At 36.1% G+C, this 20,983-nt stretch overlaps 1 protein-coding gene across 1 annotated transcript in view; it reads right to left on the bottom strand.

Moving 5' to 3' along the window:
• The window catches only part of LCP2 (lymphocyte cytosolic protein 2), a 38,439-nt gene extending 18,110 nt beyond the window's left edge, over positions 1 to 20,329 (bottom strand). Inside the window, exons 1-6 of the mRNA XM_070934400.1 lie at positions 20,311 to 20,329; positions 20,016 to 20,139; positions 15,889 to 15,929; positions 14,834 to 14,955; positions 12,658 to 12,735; positions 12,222 to 12,377 (exon numbers count right to left, since the gene is read on the bottom strand). Of these exons, the coding sequence (XP_070790501.1) occupies positions 12,222 to 12,377; positions 12,658 to 12,735; positions 14,834 to 14,955; positions 15,889 to 15,929; positions 20,016 to 20,139; positions 20,311 to 20,329 (540 nt within the window). The remainder of the gene's footprint in view (positions 1 to 12,221; positions 12,378 to 12,657; positions 12,736 to 14,833; positions 14,956 to 15,888; positions 15,930 to 20,015; positions 20,140 to 20,310) is intronic.
• Positions 20,330 to 20,983: the final 654 nt, after the last annotated feature.

The following is a 20,983-nucleotide window of genomic DNA, read 5'->3' as shown; positions in this document are numbered from 1 at the left end:
ACCAGAAGGCAGCTTATACCCATTATACCTCATTACATAATGATTGTATGAATAAAATATGAGTCAGTACTTCATCTTTCTGAATGTTGAAAATTGGGCTGCCATAGAAACTTTTGTGGACCTCATGTAGATACAATATATATTCATAATTGAAGTGAATCTTATGTTGTTGCTTCTTTTGTTCCCTAACAATTTTAAGAAAACATTGGATTCGAAATCATCCACCCATCCATCCACATATAAACTTCTTTTTCTAAGGCTTTATATCCCTATGAGGTATAATATGTAATAGTTCGATAATATTACCAAAGCAATAATAGAATATAACAATTTTAAGATCTCGGATGAAAGCTTATTTTGTAGGAATAAATCCAGAAATAACTGGCTGCTCCATAAATCCCTCCGAACAATAGTAAATAGATAAGCTTTATTCCTATCACGAACAAAATAGTATTATATAGGTTTTTATATATCCACAATTGTGAGTGTAATCCTGTTGGTAAAGCTAGCTGGACTGTAATAATACAAAAGCTATTCACACATTCAATTATTTGCTGGGTAAAGACAAGAATAAAGAAAACTACTTCTTGTGTATGGCCTATGATTAGCTTAAGACATATAAATGATAATTTTTGAGAAGATTTCAGAAATTAATCATTATAAACTTTATTTTCTATTGCCAGTAATTAATTAGGAACAGATACTATTGATTACATTTAAGCCATTTTTAGCCATCATGAAATATTGGTGGAACCAAATTCCATGCAGATCTGGATATATTCATATGGAAGGACTGCACGGCTGGATAAGACAACATGGGTATTTTCTTAACATGTTTAATATTCACATAAATCAAAGATCTAATATATTAAATATTTCTTTAGGGTCAACAGTAGCTTTCATTCTACATTATATAATATTTCAATAGTATCATATTTTATTTTGAAGAAATGCATTAGACATGATATATTTTCTATAGTGTGCTTATTACTGAAGAAATAAAAGGCATAAATATACAGGTCTTTCACATTGGTTTCTGCTTCTCTCAGGTCAAAAAATGTTCAATCATCCTATAATGCCAGTTTGAGCATGTATCTCCACTAGAAACGTTACCCTTGGTATTTTGCTCTCTAGAAACAAATGGCAGCTAATGTTATTTGCCAGTCAATTTATTTACATTAAACTTTAATAGAAAAGAATAGAAGACAGAGTATTACAATAAGGGATTCTCTGATTCTTGCCGGGCATAGTGCATAGTATAGCATATGCCAATATAATAATGTAAATTTGTCAGGTTGTCTCTTAGGATAGCTATAATCCTGTTGCAACCATAAATTGGACTGAATTTATGTTCAATAAATTCATCTAGAGCTGTTGAGATTTAGGCAGCATACAAGATTAATAAATTATTGTTACAAATTAATATTAACAATTCTGCTAGGAAAAAAAAGACAATCTTTGTATATGAGTTGTCATTGGATAAAACCTATTTTGATTACTTCTTTGCAGATAGCAAATACGTAATGAATAGTGGGAATATTGGTTGCTGGTAGTGGTAAATCAACCCTACCTGTTGACACTTAGGCTTTCAAAATATAATTGGCACAAAAATGTGCAAATTATGCTGTAATGCCTAACTGAACTGTCTTTCGATAAGTTTAACTAAAGCATAGTTTTATCAGCTCCATGAGTTAATAAAACGAAGAATGCATTGATTAAACAGAAGGAATATAGCTTTCTTAGGCAGTTTATCTTTTTAATATAAATCCCTACATTAGAAAAGAATATATCAAAAGAAACAGAAACCCAATATCTTCATGCAAAACTGCAATGTAAAACAGTAATCCACCTCTAAGGTAAAACTGCAAGCAGGGAACTCTAAATAATATAAACTAGAACACAAATATTTGCACATGTAAAATACATTTGAATTTAAGAGGTCATTTTGTTTATATGGATTTAGATTTTACAGTTACCGGCATCAAAAAGCTGCTGTATTACCCACAAATTAGTAATTAACTTCAAAATGTTCTTACTGGTGCTATTTGTTTTAGTTTAAAAATGGGTTTAATTTAACTTCAAGAGCTTCAGGAGCAAGAGTGATTTGAATGTTCCAGCAAGTATTGGAGGAGAATAATTTGAGGCAAAATGAACTAATCCTGTTTTGTATTCTTTTCTGTCATGGTCTGATTAAGGCAATATAATGAGTGAGTATGAAGAGGACTTAAGTACTGCTGTGTGTAAATGATATATCTTATATATTAACAAGTTGAATTAGATGCTATTAGAATGTGAAAGCACTTATTTTAAAAGGAGAAATATTAACATGCTTTTAAGACAAGCTTAAATTTGATTATCTTCTTACACATGAAAGCAAAGAAACAAGACACCCAATAAAATATATCTCTGACTACATTATATTAATATGGTTGCTTTATGTGAATGGACCTCTTTGATGTAGTTTTTTATGTACTAGAAATTCCTAATGAGAAATACAATACCATGTTTCATCAAAGGATCAAGTCTTTATTAGTGATTTTAAAAATGCATGGAATTTGTAATGTCTTTTTTCTATATCTTTGTTTTAAAACCATTGATGTGATTACTGTTGATTTATATTAAGGCCCTTTGAAAACTGTATACAGACACCCCAGTGATTCAGAACACAGCCTCTTGATTATTAAATGATGTGAATATATTAAAACATTATATGTATTCTATGCAAGCCACATTGGTTTTGATCTAGCTTCAAGGTGTAATTCACTCTTCCCTGAAATTTGGAATTCTAATGATTAAGTTCACATATGTATTATTCTATTGTAAACTTTTCTATATGCCCTGCTCTTCAGATTGTTCCATACCTAGGAAAGATGAGGAATTTGTTTAGTTTGCATTTTATTTTATTTTCAATCACAATATTTTTCAATAGTTTCCCATATGTCAAATGTTTCATAGGAAAACAACACATTTCAAATTTTTCAAAATCAGAAAGGATATATCAGCAAGTTTACTTGGCTTATGGACCCTAGTCTAGATCTGTAAACTGCTTTAAGTATTTGGGGTTTGGAACATAGGGGACTTTCTGGATTACAAAGAATGGAATGAGAAGTGAAAATCTGGCTCATGTTTGGAGAAATTTTTCCCAACTGTTACCTTAATGCAGTTCCACTGAAAGAAATGAATTGTAAGTCCAGTTGAACAAGCATTAAAAATGGGCATTTATGAAATTACTCTAGAATAGAGAGAAAAGCCATTTTTTTCATAGCATACAGAAAACTGCAAGAGGGCTGGGGAAGGGGGCTGGAACAGATTAAAAAACGAAATGTTGTTTTTGGTACTGGAAATACTTGTTTTTCTGATTAGCAGAAGGTAGGAGTCTAAGCAGCATATTCCAATATATATTAAATATATATTTCAAAATATTCAAATTTCAGGATTCTCCATGAATAGTTTGCAGGTTGTTTTGATTGCATGCTACTCCTCTTGTGCCCTATTCACTGGTACTAGTTTCTTACTTGTCTGCTCTTGTAAATAGCAACCAGTTCAAGCTCTGGAATTGGTTCTGATGCTGGCAGAAAAAAGCTGGCCTGCACATCCCAGAAACCAGGCAGGGAATGGAAATGGTGGCTGGTCCTTGAGTGTCTGTCCTAGCTTCAGACATTTGAGATTGAATCCACTGGATCATCTGTTGTCAACATGAGAGGCAACTTTTGGAACTTCTGAAACCAAAGTGCGTGGTTAACTTCCCTGGACTCAATAATGGTTTAAAGGGGCCTTCATTTTTATTTTGCCATGGGTCAGTGTTTTGGCAATTTTAAGATGCTTCGACTTCCAATTCCCAGATTTCCCCAGCAACCACTGGCCAGGGAATTGTGGGAGTTGAAGTTTGCAGGTCTTAAAATGGTTGAAATTGAGAAACACTGCTATAGATAAATGCACATGCACTTATCTCTTGCATTCCCCAGACATTCTGCTCTTCCTGCTTTTCTCTCTCTTTTTCCCTCCATTCGTGTAGCCTCCCCCCCCCTCGATTCTTCCTTCACCTCATCTCTCTTTTCACCCCCTCATAGTGGGTCACTGACTTCGCTTTCTTCGAGGTGGGGTCCTGCCTTTCCCTCTGTGCTCAGTCTACCGGCCATTCTCGAAATGTATAATATTAATATTAATGTTTATTTTACACGCTTCCAACCCTTTAGACACCGGAGGGATCGTCTTCCATTTCACTTATGTCGTTTCGACCTACAGTCCGCAGCCTGCGCTCCGCATAAAAGCATCGGGGAAACTCCTTTCCGGCTAGAATAAACGCTTGGTTTTATATCCCGTGGTAACAGCTTAATGTCTAAGGAAAGAATTAGGGTCGCTCTTCAGAGTCTTCAAAGACCGCCTTGTTCGAATTTATTTTTCGCTCTTTCTTTCTCCCGCGTTCGATTTTTAGAAAAAAAGCGTTTGTTTCGAGCGACCCCGCGTGGCCGAACGTTGGAACAAAGCGGGAGAAAGAAAGAGAGAAGCCGTTTCACGGCGGACTTACACGGCTGATTTCTATCGCCGCGCTTCTTCCTGGCTATCGCTTTTCAGTGTGCACAGAGAGAGGGGTTAAAAAATACACGGGGACGTCCGATATACTTGCTCTCGCTCGCTCCCCCAAAAGGGAATGGAAAAGCCTTAAACATCCTTTCAGAATTTATTTCACGAAGAACGTCATCGTCCACCACTTCTACAATCTGATCTCTGGCTTGCCTCAATAGTAGCAACGAATTGCAAACAGCAAATTCGACCTGCAGCTCTTTATCTTAATTTCTATTTCCTGCAGGTTCCTCAAAAGTTATTCAAACGAACAGAAATCCTTAAAACATGATACATAACTTAAAACCGGATGCCTTTACTTTTCCATCCTGTAATATATCTAGTATATTTTAGATTAACACTGTCTATATTTTACTCATACACAAGAAAATCTGCAGGTTAGCTCTATAACAATTGAAATAATTGAATGCCTTTTGTTTTAAGCAGAACCTGACCCAAAAGAACAGCTTCTGTGGGTTAAAATGCACAAGGGTGTTTACTATTTATCACATGATTCATCTCTTAATAAAACAAGTGTATTTACATTTTGAGTTCCCATGATGTAGTACAGTAAAATGAAGCTAACAGAATGAATATACTTTAATATCTTAAAATACCAATGGTGCCCCCGTGTGGTTAAGGGAATTAAAATCAGTTGCTGCTGTTTTTGACATATATATGTTCACACACACACACACACACACACAGATTAACAGATTAACAGAGTTGGAAGGGATCTTATAGGTCATCTAGTCCAACCCCCCCAAGCATTTCTGACAATGGCAGTCCAATCTCTTCTTGAAAGTCTCAAGTGATGAATCTTCCACAACTTCCGAAGGCAAGCTGTTCCATTGGTTGATTGTTCTCACTGTCAGAAAATTCCTTCTTATTTCTAGGTTGAATCTCTCCTTGGTCAATTTCCATCCATTATTCCTTGTCTGGCCTTCAGGTGCTTTGGAAACTAGCTTGACCCCCTCCTCTCTGTGGCAGTCCCTCAAATATTGGAAGACTGCTATCATGTCTCCCCTGGTCTTTCACTTCACTAGACTAGCCATGCTCAGTTCCTGTAACCATTCTTCATATGTTTTAGTCTCCAGTCCCCTAATCATCCTGGTTGCTCTCCTCTGCACTTTTTCCAGATTCTCAACATCTTTTTTATAGGGTGGTGACAGAGAGACACAGAGAGATACAATAGGACACAAGTTTACTTGCATTTATGGTAAAAGAAGTAGATAATGAACTGCCTGTTTTCATGATAGATGTTTTATATCGAGACTGTCAGTGTATTTCATCATTCAGCTCCACTGATTATTCAACTACCTCAGTTGTGATTGCAGATACTATTAAAATTATCAGCCCATTTTCACATAAATAGAATATTATGTCAAGCAAGGAAGATTTAAGCCATATTCAGATAAAAATACTTATATGACTGTGCTTTCTGTTGTAAATAAAAATCTCTCTTCATATTTATCTTTTCTCTGAAAGCTAGGCGGCAGAGGTTAGTTGATTTTTATTAATCTTGAAAGAACTGAACAGTACTGAACCTGCTTAGAACTTGATTAAGATGCCATGGCTGTAGTAGGACAAGGATTTTCAAACTTTGAAACATCTTGTTATTATTATAATTATTATAATCTTACAATCCCTGACCAAGAGACTTCTACTAATACTAACTGGCTACATTGAAGTGAATTTATTTCTTTTTCTTTTTTTGTTTCTGTCTCTCACAAAACCCTGTCAAGTTTTCATGGAAACCTAAGATTGTGCAGAACATAGTTTGAAAAAAAATCTGGCCTAGACTAGGAAGTGGAAAATATACACTGTAAGAAGCAAAGGTAATTGTAAACGATGTCTTAAATTCTGTTGCTTAGAAAATAATCAGGAATCAAACTTAATCACCCTGAAGATCTTATCATTTTATTAGCAATTTATTGTATGCATGTGAAGTACAAATAAATTACCATTATTTAGAATTTAAAGAACAAACTGTTACTTAGCTCACGTTTTATGCAAATTGATTCCTATACCATTACAGTTACCAAAGGAGTTTCAAAAGTTTGGAAAAAGTTGTTGCACTTCATTCTGATTTTTATTTCTATTTTCTTTTCAGATGTCCTTGAATGATAAGGATCACTTGCTTGTTATTGATAATGCAATCACAATTTTGGATGAAGTATCATCTGAAATGAATAAACTTATTGGTAATTTCTAATGCCACAGTCAGAATAAAGATATGAAATGAAGAATGATATGAATATGAATATTTTTCTTTCTTTAAAGTGGGGTTCCCAAAACTCTTCAGCTCATTAAATCATTTATTATATGAAAATAATTTAATTAATGCTACTTTAACTAATAGTAATACTACTAAATTACAATAATGGATATTACTGTCAAGTCTTGGGTGGATACTGATCACTTTGGAGAACCCTGCTCTAAATGTATATTAGTTTTTTTAAAAGTATCTTTTTTATAATGCAAGAGAGTAGAAGCTGTAAATTAAATGTTCTGTTGCTGAAACTGTGCTATTAAAACTTGCTAAGTCAATATTTTAATGTAATGAACACACACACACACACACACACACACACACACACACACACACAGGGAGAGACAGACAGACAGACAGACAGACAGAAACAATTTTAACAGTTTATGATAGCATTCTGGCTCTAGATTAGTCTTAGATAGTAGCTACTGAATTGCTGAATTGTTTCTGTGGTTGAGCAAGGTTTTGCATCTAGGTCACCAGTATCTAGGGGAAAAAGTGCTATTGGAATCACTGCAGAAATACAGCAGAAAACATTACTTAATGCAAAGACTCCTTGCAATAATAGCATTAAGGAATAGGAGAGGGTTGTTTAGTTACAATTTGTCTTTAGCTGCTTCAAAGCATAACTCAGATTTGTCAAACTTTTGGCCCCTTCCAGTCCATTTTGTGGCATAGTGTCAGGAATTTCTACATAAATCCTATGATAATAGCAATAAACGATGGCATTAGTGATATTAACACAAATGTTTAATTGTGAAATCAAGAATATTGTATGTACTGTACACACAGTTTGCATAAATCAATAGATGGCCTTAAAATGACTAGAATCTACAAGCATGTATTTTAATTGTGGTGGATTTTTTAAAAATGTTATGTGGGAAAAGAGGAATGTCCCTAGTATTCCTCACAATATATTCACCTGCGCTTCAAGAAAATCTTTTCAGAACTACCATGTTTCCCCAAAAATAAGACCTTGTTTTATATTTTCTTTGAACCCTGAAATAAGCGCTTGGCCTTATTGTCATGCGCTCAAAAGCCCGATTGGGCTTATTATCAGGGGATGTCTTATTTTGGGGGAAACAGGGTATTTTCTTTCCAATTTCACAGTTTCCCTCTAGCTTTCCCTTCCATTTCAGTTATTTCCTACAGATTTCCAACTTTAACAGTTGGGAGTTTAATAATTGAAGGTTTAACTGGAATGTGTTGGTGTCATTGCTTGACTACTCCACATGGGAAATTTTAAAAATAGCATGCAGAATATAACAGAATAATATTTTTTCCTTTTTCTTGCATTCAGATTTTTTATAATATTGTCTTACATAATACAATATTGTCATGCATACCCGATCACAATATAACATTAAAAGCCATTGCTTTTCTTTCTCATCCTTTTTATCCAAATTGCATTGTGGAAGCAATCATATTATTATCCCTTGGAGCAATAAATGCACATAAGATAATACAGAGAAACAACACAATGTACAGATTTTTAAAGACAAAATGAAATGTTGCTTTGCAGTAAAAACTGAACTCCTGCTTTGTGATCTTCTTCTGAACTTTAGTCATCCTGTTCAAGCAGATGCTTCAAGAGAAAATGAGGAAAAGAGTCAAGAAGAGTTCAAAAATAAAAACTGAGTATTATTTTCGCTTGCATCTCTCCAGTAGTTTTGTTGTCTAAAACATTAATATTTAAAATGGTTAAGTGAAAGGGAACTTTACTGATTTTTAATGATCTCTTATTATAATGTCCTTTAAAATATTACTGCGAATATATTTATAATTGAGTATCAGAAGTTAGAAGTAAAGATTTTTAAGTTTGAGCTACTAAAATATTGATATATAAGCTGGCATCACATAAAAATGCTTTTGGCATTTTCTTATTCTTTTTACCAACATTTTACATGAAAGCAGTGGGTTTGGATTGCATAAGAGGAGAGAGAGAGAGAGAGAGAGAGAGAGAGAGAGAGAGAGAGAGAGAATTAAAAAAAATACTTGAGTCCTCTGTTTAAGATAATATTTCTGTATTATGAAAAAAGATCCAGCATATATTGTCACAAAATAATATTTTTTTCTGAACATAAAAGCCATGCCTATTTTCAGATTATATAAACACCAATATACATTTCTTGCTATGTATTTGTTTATTTAGATAAATAATCTAATAAATATTCAATATTGTTTCAATAAGAATGATAAAATATTTTGATTTTTATGTTCTTAATTTGGAATGTTTAGTTGTTAAAACAATTGTGTATTAAATAAAATAGACCTGTATAAATGCAACTGTTAGCAGGTAAATGTTTCATAATTATTTTCCTGGAGAAAAAAAACTACCAGCATACAATCAATTCCATCGAAATATTTTCTGTTGTGGTGGAAGGGGCTCATTCATCATTCATCTGAAATATCAGATTGCTACTTGCTTGGGAGAATGTAGTGGCTTGGGACCAAACCACTGAGGGCTTGCGCTAATGGATCCCCTTCCCTCTTTTAGTCCTGTACTCAGAAATTTTTACTTCCTTTTTTCTCCTCCAATCATAACTTTTTATGAGGTTGGTTTTAGTCATGATTTGTTTAATATAGAAAGCTTCAGACTTGGTTCATTCCATAATTCGTTTTAATCACATTTAATAGTGAATTATTCATCTAAATGAATAAACTGGAGACAAATGCCTCCAAACGTTGTATTTTAGACAAGAGAAAATCTGTGGTTCCTTGTAATTTCCTGACACTACCCAGTCTATCATCTTTGCATTTTGTAAGATACATTATGAAATGTCCACATTAAAATTTGGTGTCATTTCAACTTCTTTAGTAGTATAAAAAATAAGAACGGTTCTTCAGTTTAACTTGGGCACCAAGATATAATACGTTAATGACCAAAAATACAATCCATACAAATTGCAATGACAGTTTAATAAAAAAATATACTTCTTAGTAGGTCAGACTGGCAATTAATTAAAATTAAAGGTAAATTAGATAACAGTCAATATGCTTTGGTGTGGTATTCAAATATTTTTGTTATTTTAGGTAAAGCTTCCCCTCGCACATATGTGCTAGTCGTTCCCAACTCTAGGTGATGGTGTTCATCTCCATTTCAAAGCCGAAGAGCCAGCGCTGTCCAAAAACATCTCCATGATCATGTGGCTGGCATGACTAAATGCCAAAGGTGCACGGAACGCTGTTACCTTCCCACCAAAGGTGGTCCTTATTTTTCTACTTGCATTTTTTACTTGCTTTCGAACTGCTAAATTGGCAGAAGCTGGGACAAGTAACAGGAGCTGACCCCGTTATGTGGCACTAGGGATTTGAACCACTGACCTTTCGATTGACAAGCTCAGTGTCTTTGCCACTGAGCCGCCACATTCCTCATTTAAAACCTTGTGATAATAAACTTGTTATTTTAGAAAAGATAAGAATATACAAGCTTTACACTGCAACAGGCAGATCAAAGATTCAGCCGCTCTTCTACTATAATAAAAAATTAAAATCTTAATATTCTGGTTCTGTTCAAGAAGAATATAATGAAAGGTTGTTGACCAAATGGTTTGTTTAAGTCACTAAAATATTTTTTTCAACAAATTGACCCATTCTATCCAGTCCATCATCTTTGCATTTTGTAAAATACATTATGAAATGTCCACATTAAAAATTTGTTGTCATTTCAACTTCTTTAGTAGTATAAAAAATAAGAACGGTTCTTCAGTTTAACTCGGGCACCAAGATATAATACGTTAATGACCAAAAATACAATCCATACAAATTGCAATGACAGTTTAATAAAAAAATATACTTCTTAGTAGGTCAGACTGGCAATTAGTAGGTCAGACTTAGTAGGTCAGACTGGCAAGTAGGTCAGACGGGTCCACAACTGAGGACCCAGTTCTGGGGGCAATAAACTGACTTTGTATAAATATATACAAAAGGATAAAGGCTATTGCTGAGCACATTGTAAGCCGCCCTGAGTCTCCGGAGAACGGCAGCATATAAATCAAATTTTTTAATTTTTTTTAATTAAAATTAAAAGTAAATTAGATAACAATAATAACAGACTGGCAGAGTTGGAAGTGACCTTCAGGTCTTCTAGTCCAATTCCCGGTCTTGCAGGAAACCCTATACCACTGGGTGTAGGGTTTCCTATACCCAGTTTGAATGAAATCCAGATTTATTGATACAGAAATTAATGTACATTTCATAGTTCGAAGACCAATAAAAAATAAAAACATATTTATATTGTGAGAAGTCATAATATACAATAGCTTTGTTGGAAAAATACAAATAAAGACTGCAAGAGAAACAATCAGTTCTTTAACAAATATTTAAGTAGAAAATGATCACACACACAAAAATCCTTTGACTCTTAATGATCACAATTAACCAATGCTATGGTATATGGAACTCAATAAACAAATGTTTTCACTAAGAACAAACATTAGTAAGCATGCTGGATTTGATAACATCAAGAAATATCTGTTAAGCTATTCTTGAATGAATCTGTTACTAAACCTTTATATGGAAAATGTATATAGAATCATTGTTTAGAAGACTTCTTCATCTTGAAAAAAAATATCCAGTGATAATAAGACAGTCTGCAGAGTATATTTTAATCAATGGATATCACACATATAATTTTTTCAGTGAAAAATGAATGTGTTTAACGGCTTTCATACCAAGGGGTGGGAGGGAGAGATAATATATTAGCAACCTTTATGGTATAATATGAAAAAACAGATAAGAAATTATCTCAGTTCATCCAATATAAATTGATAACTCCTCTAATATGAATTTAGAGTTCAGCTAACACAGATCAGTTACTCCTCTAACTTGAAAAGAGAAAGTTGAGCTTGAACTTGATCTTCATGCATTTTCGCTTCTAAAGACTTCCAGCAGCATATGTTAACTTGCATTGCTTCTTTGAACATCGGTCTTTTCCATCTATCAATAGAAGGGGCATTCGTTTGAAGTAATCAACAATTTCAGTCACTGAAGTGAAGTCCTGTGTAATTTGCAAAATACCTTTCAGTTACTTTTGTGACAGAAAAAAAGTTCAAACAACTTCATTTTGCCTACTTTGTAATAATTTCATTTTATAGAATTATTTAGTTGAGGACAGATCAATGGATCTTTATTTAGTTACTAATATTTTTATAGAAATATTAGATCAGAAGATGTGAAGAGACCTGGCCCATTGAATGGCCACAATTTGGATATCCTTTAATAGATAACATCATCATTTTTATAGATTTGATTCTGCTCAGTTAATATATACAGATTTTGTAGAACATCTGAGGGAGGACAATTTGACTGACATAGAAAGTCTTACATTTAATAAACTTTCATAGTGGAAATATTATGGAGTTAAGAGAATGATGCCACAACATACCTCATTTCCTTTCAAGCTAGTTCCCAAGAAGTAGACCTGAGTCTCTTGTTGATAACGTATCTGGATATTGTAAACTTTGTTGTGGTAAAGCACCATTAGAACATACGGCTGCGCAACTGATTTTTTGGAGCTGTCTCTTACTAAAAATGAACCATCCTAAAAAAGTAACACATTAAAACATTTTTGAGAAAAGATGTCATCACAACAGCTTTATAAATTAAAAATACATAAATAACAGATAAATTTTGATTGCATTTTTAAGCAGTTAGCAATTTTCTTGTATACATATGTACTAGAGTTTCTCAACCTCAACAACTTTTAAGATGTGTGGATTTCAGCTCTCAGAATGCCCCACCGGCATGAAACCTTCACCTCTTAAATTTACTGAGGTTGAAAAATACTGATCCATACAGACAATAATCATTGAAATCTTTACCTGGTTTATATTCCTAAGTGCAACTTCTGCATCTGACCTGGTGATATCAGCAGCATACCACTTTTGATTTTGTTGACCCTGATGATCAGTCAGCCAAATGAAAAAAGAAATGGAAAAATGTGTTTATTATCATAATCATGGAGGTGGAATTTTGAAATGTATTTAGAAAAGCATACAGATCATTTAAAGTCCTGAAAGTATTCAACTGCTGAGAGTTGATTTTGCTTATGTTGCTAAATATGTATGTTTAATGTAAATAAACAAATTATATTGTATCTTCTTGAAAAAGTTTTGTTTATCCTTCATGGCTTTTGGATGCCATTCTAAAATATTTTGCACCTGCCATGTATTTACTTAATAATACTTCTTTGCAATTGTCCAAATTCTGTCTTAAGTTAAAATTACCAACTAGTATTTGGAACTTTTCACCATAACCAGAGGTATTTCCTTCATATTCTTTCCTCTCCCTGCTACATTTTTTCTTTGCTTTCTTTCTTTATTCATGGCAGAAGTATCATGATTAAAACAAGGCATGCTTCACAGCATAACATTTAAAATATAAAATGCAAGATTAAAATATGTACAAGTTAAACAGATCTTGGCCAGAAATTAGCAATATTAATTGCATCTCACGGCCATGAGATCCTCAAGTGTACACTAATCAGGACACAAAGCACAGGTATACATATGTGTTGTTGTCTGCCTGTCATCACAATCGCAAGGGCAGAAGCCACCGGATAGTCTCATTTGTTCAGAGTATCTCTGAATCTTGTTGTACCCATCTGTAGTTTAGTCAACTATTTCCATACTTCCCAGCTTTTGCCAGACCTTTGCTTTTGCTTTGCTTTGTCTTAAGTCCTTGCTTAAGGGTCTATACAGACGTTCTGTATATTTTCTTTCTAATACAGGTAGTCCTCAACTTACAACAGTTCATTTAGTGACCATTGAAACTTACAACATCACTGAAAAAAAGTGACGTATATTTTTCACACTTACAACTGTTGCAGCATCCCACTGTTCACAAGATCAAAATTTGGATGCTGTGCAACTGGTTCATATTTATGAAGGTTGCAGTATTTCGGGGTTATGTGATCCCCTGACAAGCAAAGTCAATGGGGAAGCCATATTCACTTAACAACTGTGTTACTAATTTAACAATCGTAGCGATTCACTTAACAACCGTAGCAAGAAAAGTTGTAAAATGGGGCAAAACTCACTTAACAAATGTTTCACTTGGCAATATAAATTCTGGGCTCAATTGTGGTAGTAAGTCAAGAACTATCTGTATATAATACAATTTATAATTTATAATACTTCTGCCTTGTAAGCTAATATTATAGTGTTTATAAAAGCAAAGAATGAGGAAAGCAATAGAAACAGTGGGGAAAATCTACAGTTAAGAAGTTGCAGTTTAAACTAAGAGGGATGTTAGTTTGACCTGAGTTTGGATTGTGTATTCTCTTCTGCCATGTCACCAACCCACGATTAGACAGGGTTAAGACATTTTTAGCTGTGTTAGCTTTTTTCCTTTTCTAATACCAATGTCTCCTTGAGATTTATCAAATATGTTAGCTAACTACTAAATTAAAATATTATCCATTTATTTTTGGATTGCTATAATTCTATGCCACCATGGAATTTGTTGTCCCTGTTGCTGATTCCCTTTGCCTGTGTTTTAGTCCCCCCACCCCAAACCAATGATGGTGTCCTGATTTCATGCGTGCAGGGCATATTAAGCAAAATGATTGGTTAAATCTGGTTTATTTGCTTCTGGAGTAAACAACTGGCAAGAACCTATCCATCAATTATGATAGTGAATATGTGACTGAATGGGCACGTGCTTTCGGAGGACGGCATGTTTTGCCTCTTACAGATCTAGTTCCCACCTCTGGAGGCCACAGATATTATAAAAAAGTTTCTACTTTGTGTAGAGGGAATCATATAACAAGTTTCTTTACACATTTTCCTACAAAGCCTCTTTTTATTTTATTTAAATAATAGAAGAAGATACCTTCCTGCTGGTCTTTATTGTTGACTTCAACTTGCCTTGACCTCAACTTACCTTACCTAACATCTTATGTCCATATACTGTTCCCTTGATTTCATATGTATCAGCTAGGTCTGAGATTTTATTGAATAAATCACTTACGTGTTCCAGTATTTAATTTTTGTATACCTTATGACTTTGTTCCATTCTTTCATTGTCAGCTTTAGGAAATTCTGCATTTGGTTTATTGGGAATTGGTAATGGTGGTCTGCCATCTGCTGGGGTTTTGGAAAAGGTTCTGGAGAGATTACCTTCAGAAACATTAAATATGTTTAGAAATTAAAGTTAGCCCACTGAATTCATACTAAGATATAGTTAAGGAATCTATTTCAAGTGAACCAGATGTACTTCATATTGACACCAAGATTTAGATTAATGCTGTTTTGCTGTCAATCCAGTATACAAACTGATTAAAAACAGACTATATTACCCACAAACTTTTACTCACAAATACATTGATAGCTTGCTAGAGATGGAAAAATTCTCAAAATTTTCCATTTGTAAAATCCACCACAGATATTCTCTTTCACTGTAATGTATATACAGATGTTACTCCTCTATCTGGTGCCAGCAGAGTAGAATTAGCAAAGACAAGTAGATAATGATCTTCTGTGATAAATCATGTACAGTGCTATCTGGTTATATAGTACAGGGTAGATTATTTGTTGATCTTGGCTTCCACTGGTACATGTGCATCTCCTTAATTTTATTACTCTACCCTAATTATGGTTTATTCTTTGGAATAATGATTCATCACTATATATGTAAAATGTCCCCACACACATTTTAAAGGGTCACCTTAATTGCTCATATATTTAATACCCATATTTATTGGCATGTACAGTAGCGATATGCATCCCCATCACTGTGTAATTATATCACTAGTTCAAATCTAGAACAAAAGGCAATACATGACATCGTGCCTGATTTGCAAGTATGGGAAGCTACAAAAAAGAATAGTGAAAGTTGGGTGAATTTACATTTCTGTTTTTCTTTCATGTCTTTAATTTATTTGTCTTATTCTGTTGTGACACAGAGATCATTGATGCGTTATAAATTTGCATTAATACAAATATTTTATGGTTCTCCAACTGATAAAATTTAATGAAATACTAGATTTCAGTATCTGTAGATTATCTCAAAATGCAAACTCAACATTCATAAAATAGTTCTAAAATACATACTTGGCAGAAGTCGTGGTGGTAATGATGCACTTGAGGGAATGCTATAATGAAAACAAAGACTGATTAGGATACACAGATGAATTCTGATATAGTACCCTCTTAATCTATAGCAGCGGTTCTCAACCTGGGGGTGGTGACCCCTTTGGGGGTCGAACGGCCATTTCACAGGGGTCGCCAAAGCCCTCTCTCGCCCCCCCCCATGCCTTCACTCACTCTCACCCTCTGCCTCTGTTGGATCGCCGGTCGCCAGTTGCTTACCCCGCCCACTCCCAATCTATTGCTGCCTCCTGAGTCCCAGCTGATGGCTAGAGGGAAACAAACCAGTGGTGGGATTCTGCCGGTTCTAGGTTGTTTGGCCGAACCATTTGTTAAATTGCTGGCTCACCCCACCCCTTGCCAATAAATAGTGGGGGTGGGGTGGGGTGAGGGGTGGGCGAGCCAGTAATTTAACAAACGGTTCAGTGTTTTTTTGCAATTTATTGGCCTCGCAGCACACTGAACCGTTTGTTAAATTGCTGGCACATCTGCCCCTCACCTTGCCCCGCCTCCCACCCACATGGTGTCAGCCTACCCTAGCCCAGGGCTGGGCAATTGTGGCTCTTTTACAACCTGTGGACTTCAACTCCCGCCTAGCCCATTCTGGGGAATTGTGGAGAATTCTGGGAGTTGAAGTCCACAAATTTTAAAGCTGCCAAGGTGGGAGACATCTGCTGTTACACTGTAGAATCCTTTCAAGCATGAAGATGGCCAAGTATCCTCCTTGAGAGACAACAGTTGAACATCAGGAGGGCTGTTAGAGGGCAGGGCTACATTTGGAAATTTTTGCATTTTTGCAGGTGGTGCAATACGATCTGGTGTCTGCAATGGAGAGAAAATCCGGCTTCTTCTCTCCGCTGTAAGTGCGGCATCAGGATTCCACCTTGGTATATTTGCAGCACAAGGCAGCCCTCCTCTCCTGCAGCTTGGGACTCGGAGCGGTAAACAGCATCTGGTTTGGGGATCAGCCAGACTTTGCTCTCCATTGCTCTCTCAGCCCCCTGCAAGCTCTCGTCTCTTGAGGAGTGCTCCCTGAAGTGGTGCGGGAAACTTTGGTTGGGCTTCTCGAGAGATGAGAGCTTGCAGGGGGCCGAGAGAGCAATGGAGAGCAAAATCCAGCTGCTCCCCAAATCAGACGCTATTTACAGCTCCGAGTCGGCAGGAAACGAGGGCTGCCTTGCACCGCAAATATACCAAGGCGGAATCCTGATGCTGCACTTACAGCAGAGAGAAGAAGCTGGATTTTGCTCTCCATTGCAGACACCAGATCAGCCCCCTGCAAGAGAATGAGAGAGAGAAAGTGGGGGAGAGTGGGGGAGAGAGAGGGAAAGAGAAAGGGGGGGAGAGAGAAAGAGAATGAGAGAAAGGGGGGGAGAGAGAAAGAGAGAGAAATAGTGGGGGAGAGAGAGAAGGGGGAGAGAAAGAATGAGAGACTGGGGGAGAGAGAGAAGGGGGAGAGAAAGAGAATGAGAGAGTAGGGGAGAGAGAGAAGGGGAGGGACAATGAGAGAGAGAGAGTGGGGGAGAGAGAGAAAGAGGGGGGAGAGAAAGAGAGAATGAGAGAGAGAGAGTGGGGGAGAGAGGGAGAAAGAGGGGGGAGAGAAAGAGAGAATGAGAGAGGGGGGGAGAGAGAGAGAAAGAGGGGGGGAGAGTGCCTGAAGGACCCTATCCCATCACTGGGAGTCCAGGTGCTTCAGCAAGTGGCGCACTGGATTCATATTAGTGGTCTGCGAAATTTAAAATTATGAACTTGGTAGTCCCTGAGGTCCAAAAGGTTGGGGACCCCTGCTCTGGAGGATTTAAGTAGCTTAACTGTGCTTGCTTGTCAATACCAGAATTACAGAGTTGGAAGGGACCTTTGGAGGTTTCTAGTCGAGAGATCTCCAACTTTGGCAACTTTCTTTGCCTGGGCCTGATGCTTCCTGAGAGGCAGGGGGTCTCTCCAAATGGGACCCCCTCCCCAAAAGGCTGGCCCCAAAGCCCTAGCTCAGAGGTCTTCAAACTTGGCAGCTTTAAGACTTGTGGACTTCAACTCCCAGAATTCTCTAGCCAGCATAGCTGGCTGGGGAATTCTGGGAGTTGAAGTCTGCCAGGCTTAAAGTTGCCAAGGTTGGAGATCTCTGGACTAGAAGATAAATGATGGCATAAATGATGACCGGTCAAAAGTGCGAGCACCTGTCAGAAATTACTTTTTTCAGCCCTCTGGGTAGTCCTTTTGTGCACATGGACTACTCAGAGGGCTGAAAAAAATATTTTTGACCGGTCCTCGCACTTTTGACCAGTCCTCGAATTTACGACTGGCCTCACATTTTACGTTTTTTGCCCTATCTTATCACCATGGTGAAGAGAAGCAGTTGTGAAATGAGTGACATGGTTGTTAAGAATGCTGCATGGGCATAAATGTGAGGATGGTCATAAGTGTGAGGACCAGTCAAAAGTGTGAGGATCTGTCAGAAATGACTTTTTTCAGCCCTCTGAGTAGTCCCTATACACATAACCATGGCCACCCGGTCACATGACCAGCTAGCCACGCCCACCCAGTCACATGACCTCCAAGCCATGCCCACAAAATAAGCCATGTCCACAGAACCGATAGTAAAAAAATTTAGAACCCCTGGTTGGGGGTCACCACAACATGAGGAACTGTATTAATGGGTCGCGGCATTAGGAAGGTTGAGAACCACTGATCTATAGCTATATGAACAGTAGTTAAGTTTTGCTGTCCCTTTTTTTTTCAATCTTCACTATATGTAAACCAGAAATTGCTTACTGCAATCCTTTATTCTAGAATTCTTGCAAGCAACTAATATTTACAATACTTATATTAAAAGAATGTAGTTTTAGAGTAATCTAAGGCAAATTCTAATGCTGATAATACCTTAGGAGCTTTAGATGCAGCTGGATCATGTCAGAAAGACATTGGGCAAAAGAGATGTTTTAATGGAATATATTACCATTTCAGTTTTAGGTAATATACATTCCTTTGATAATAACTGAAATAATTTAGAGACTTGATTGATAAATGGTTAAACTTTTTAAAATTTATCCAATTTCCTAAGAATCTGTGCAAAGCCAGGCACAGGATCAAGTCTTTCCACTCCAACAACATTGACTGAAATGACCTCAAAAGAAGGAAAATTGTCACAACATTGTGCCCCCAATCCCAACCCCCTTAGCCCATCCAGAAATATATCATGATTGATAATATCAAAAGTCACTGGAAGCTCAAGAAGGACCATCCTGTTCCCAGGATTTATTGGTCCTGCAATAAATTCTGCTTCAATACTATAACTAAATATGTAATCCAAGTGAAATAGGTCCAGATGTATTCTGGGCTCTTTGAATCTGTGTCATGATCAATTTCTGAATGACTTTCCCTAAAATGGGCAGCTTGGACAGAGGACCAAAATTGCCCAATTTCTGGTCCAAAGATTGAGTCTGGATTGAGTTCCAGAAAGGAATGGAAGATGAACCATTGCTATCTTCTTAGGCAGAGGTGGGATCATCATTTTACTGGGGCAGATGGTACTCTTGATTTCCAAAATAAGAGTATAGCCACTATTTTCAAATTGCTATTGTTCAGAGTGAAATTTTATAGTGTCAATAAATATTAAAATTATACTTCATTGTACATCTTTCAAATCTGCCTTGAAGCTTTTAATACGAGAAGTACAGTAGATCTATGGCTAAAGCAAGCATCAAACCCTTTCTATAAAGAACATAGAGGGAGGCTGTATTTTCTTCTATATTCTTTATAGAAACAAAGACATAATTGATAGTCTCAGACCAATGCTAAAACAATTTAATTTGCTTGTTAGCTTTATAAACAAATAATAAATTATTATAGCCTTAGCTATTGGTTTATGGGATTTCCATTGCAGTGAAACATCTTTAGATTAAGAATCTTAAATACATTATTATGAAAGTTTCTTCTTTCAGACTACTTAACTATTAAAATGGATACTAATCTACTGTAGAGTACTAGCATAGAACATCATTATTAAAAGAATATTATTTATAGAATTAAATGATGAATAATAATTGCGACATAAGTTGATTCTGTACTTTGGGTTGACGGTTCATTCAACCAACCTTTCTGTATGTAGATCTGTCTTCATTTTGGGTGGTAAAGGAATTATATTAGACTTAGTGGTTCTGGAAGGAAAGGTGTTGAAGGGCTGAGGTGATGGCTGTGGAACTGGCCTTTGGAGAATATCTAGAGAGAAGAGCAAAAACAAACAATTGACAAAAAAAATCCACTGGCTGTGAAAAAGACCAATTTCATGTTAACGATCACTAGGAAATGGGATTGAAAATAAAAACGCTAACACTGTAACATTCTTATCAAATCTATGGTACAGCTTCACTTAGAATACTGCTTATGGACCTGGTGGTCTGGTAGCCATCTTTAGCTACTCAATAGGGCAACCAAAATTAGCTGATGGCTCAAAGACCTCCTCTGCAAGAAAAGGCTACAGCATGTGGCACTTTTTAGCATGGAAAATAGGCAACTGAGAGGAAACATGAGTTAGGGATATAAATAGCATGAGAACATGAATAGGGAGGTTTTGTCGCTACCTCAAAACATTTGTCAAAACCCCATACAATAGAGTTGATTGGAAGATGCTTTAAAAGACACAAAATGAAATACTTCTTCACATCATGCACAGTTAACTTGTGGAAAGAATAACCGCAAATATACTAATCACCTTTCTTCAATGGTCTTAAAAAGAAATTGGAAAAATTGGGAGGACAGGCTTATTAGGAGCTATTGGTCCTGGAAGGTTCTAGATTAATTCTCATTGAGGGAAGCCTGCATCCAAATAGAATTTGCATGGGAGCAATGGTAAGAGTGAGGAATATATCCATCTCCTGCTGTTGAGCACCATAAAGGCATCAGGTTTACTATTGTGAAAAACAAAATGCTGAACTAAGCTGGGTTTGCCCTGAACCAGAAGGACTTTTTTACATTCTTATGCATTCATATGAGCTATATTATATGGTGTAGCTAAATAATTATGCAAGGACAGTAGGTCCTATTCATGCTTTCCATATGAACA

The sequence above is a fragment of the Pituophis catenifer genome, unplaced genomic scaffold, assembly GCF_029215685.1.
Source record: "Pituophis catenifer annectens isolate HBS135680 unplaced genomic scaffold, rPitCat1.0.hap2 SCAF_2, whole genome shotgun sequence".
Classification (NCBI taxonomy): domain Eukaryota; kingdom Metazoa; phylum Chordata; class Lepidosauria; order Squamata; family Colubridae; genus Pituophis; species Pituophis catenifer.
This window is presented reverse-complemented; position numbering and strand designations above follow the sequence as displayed.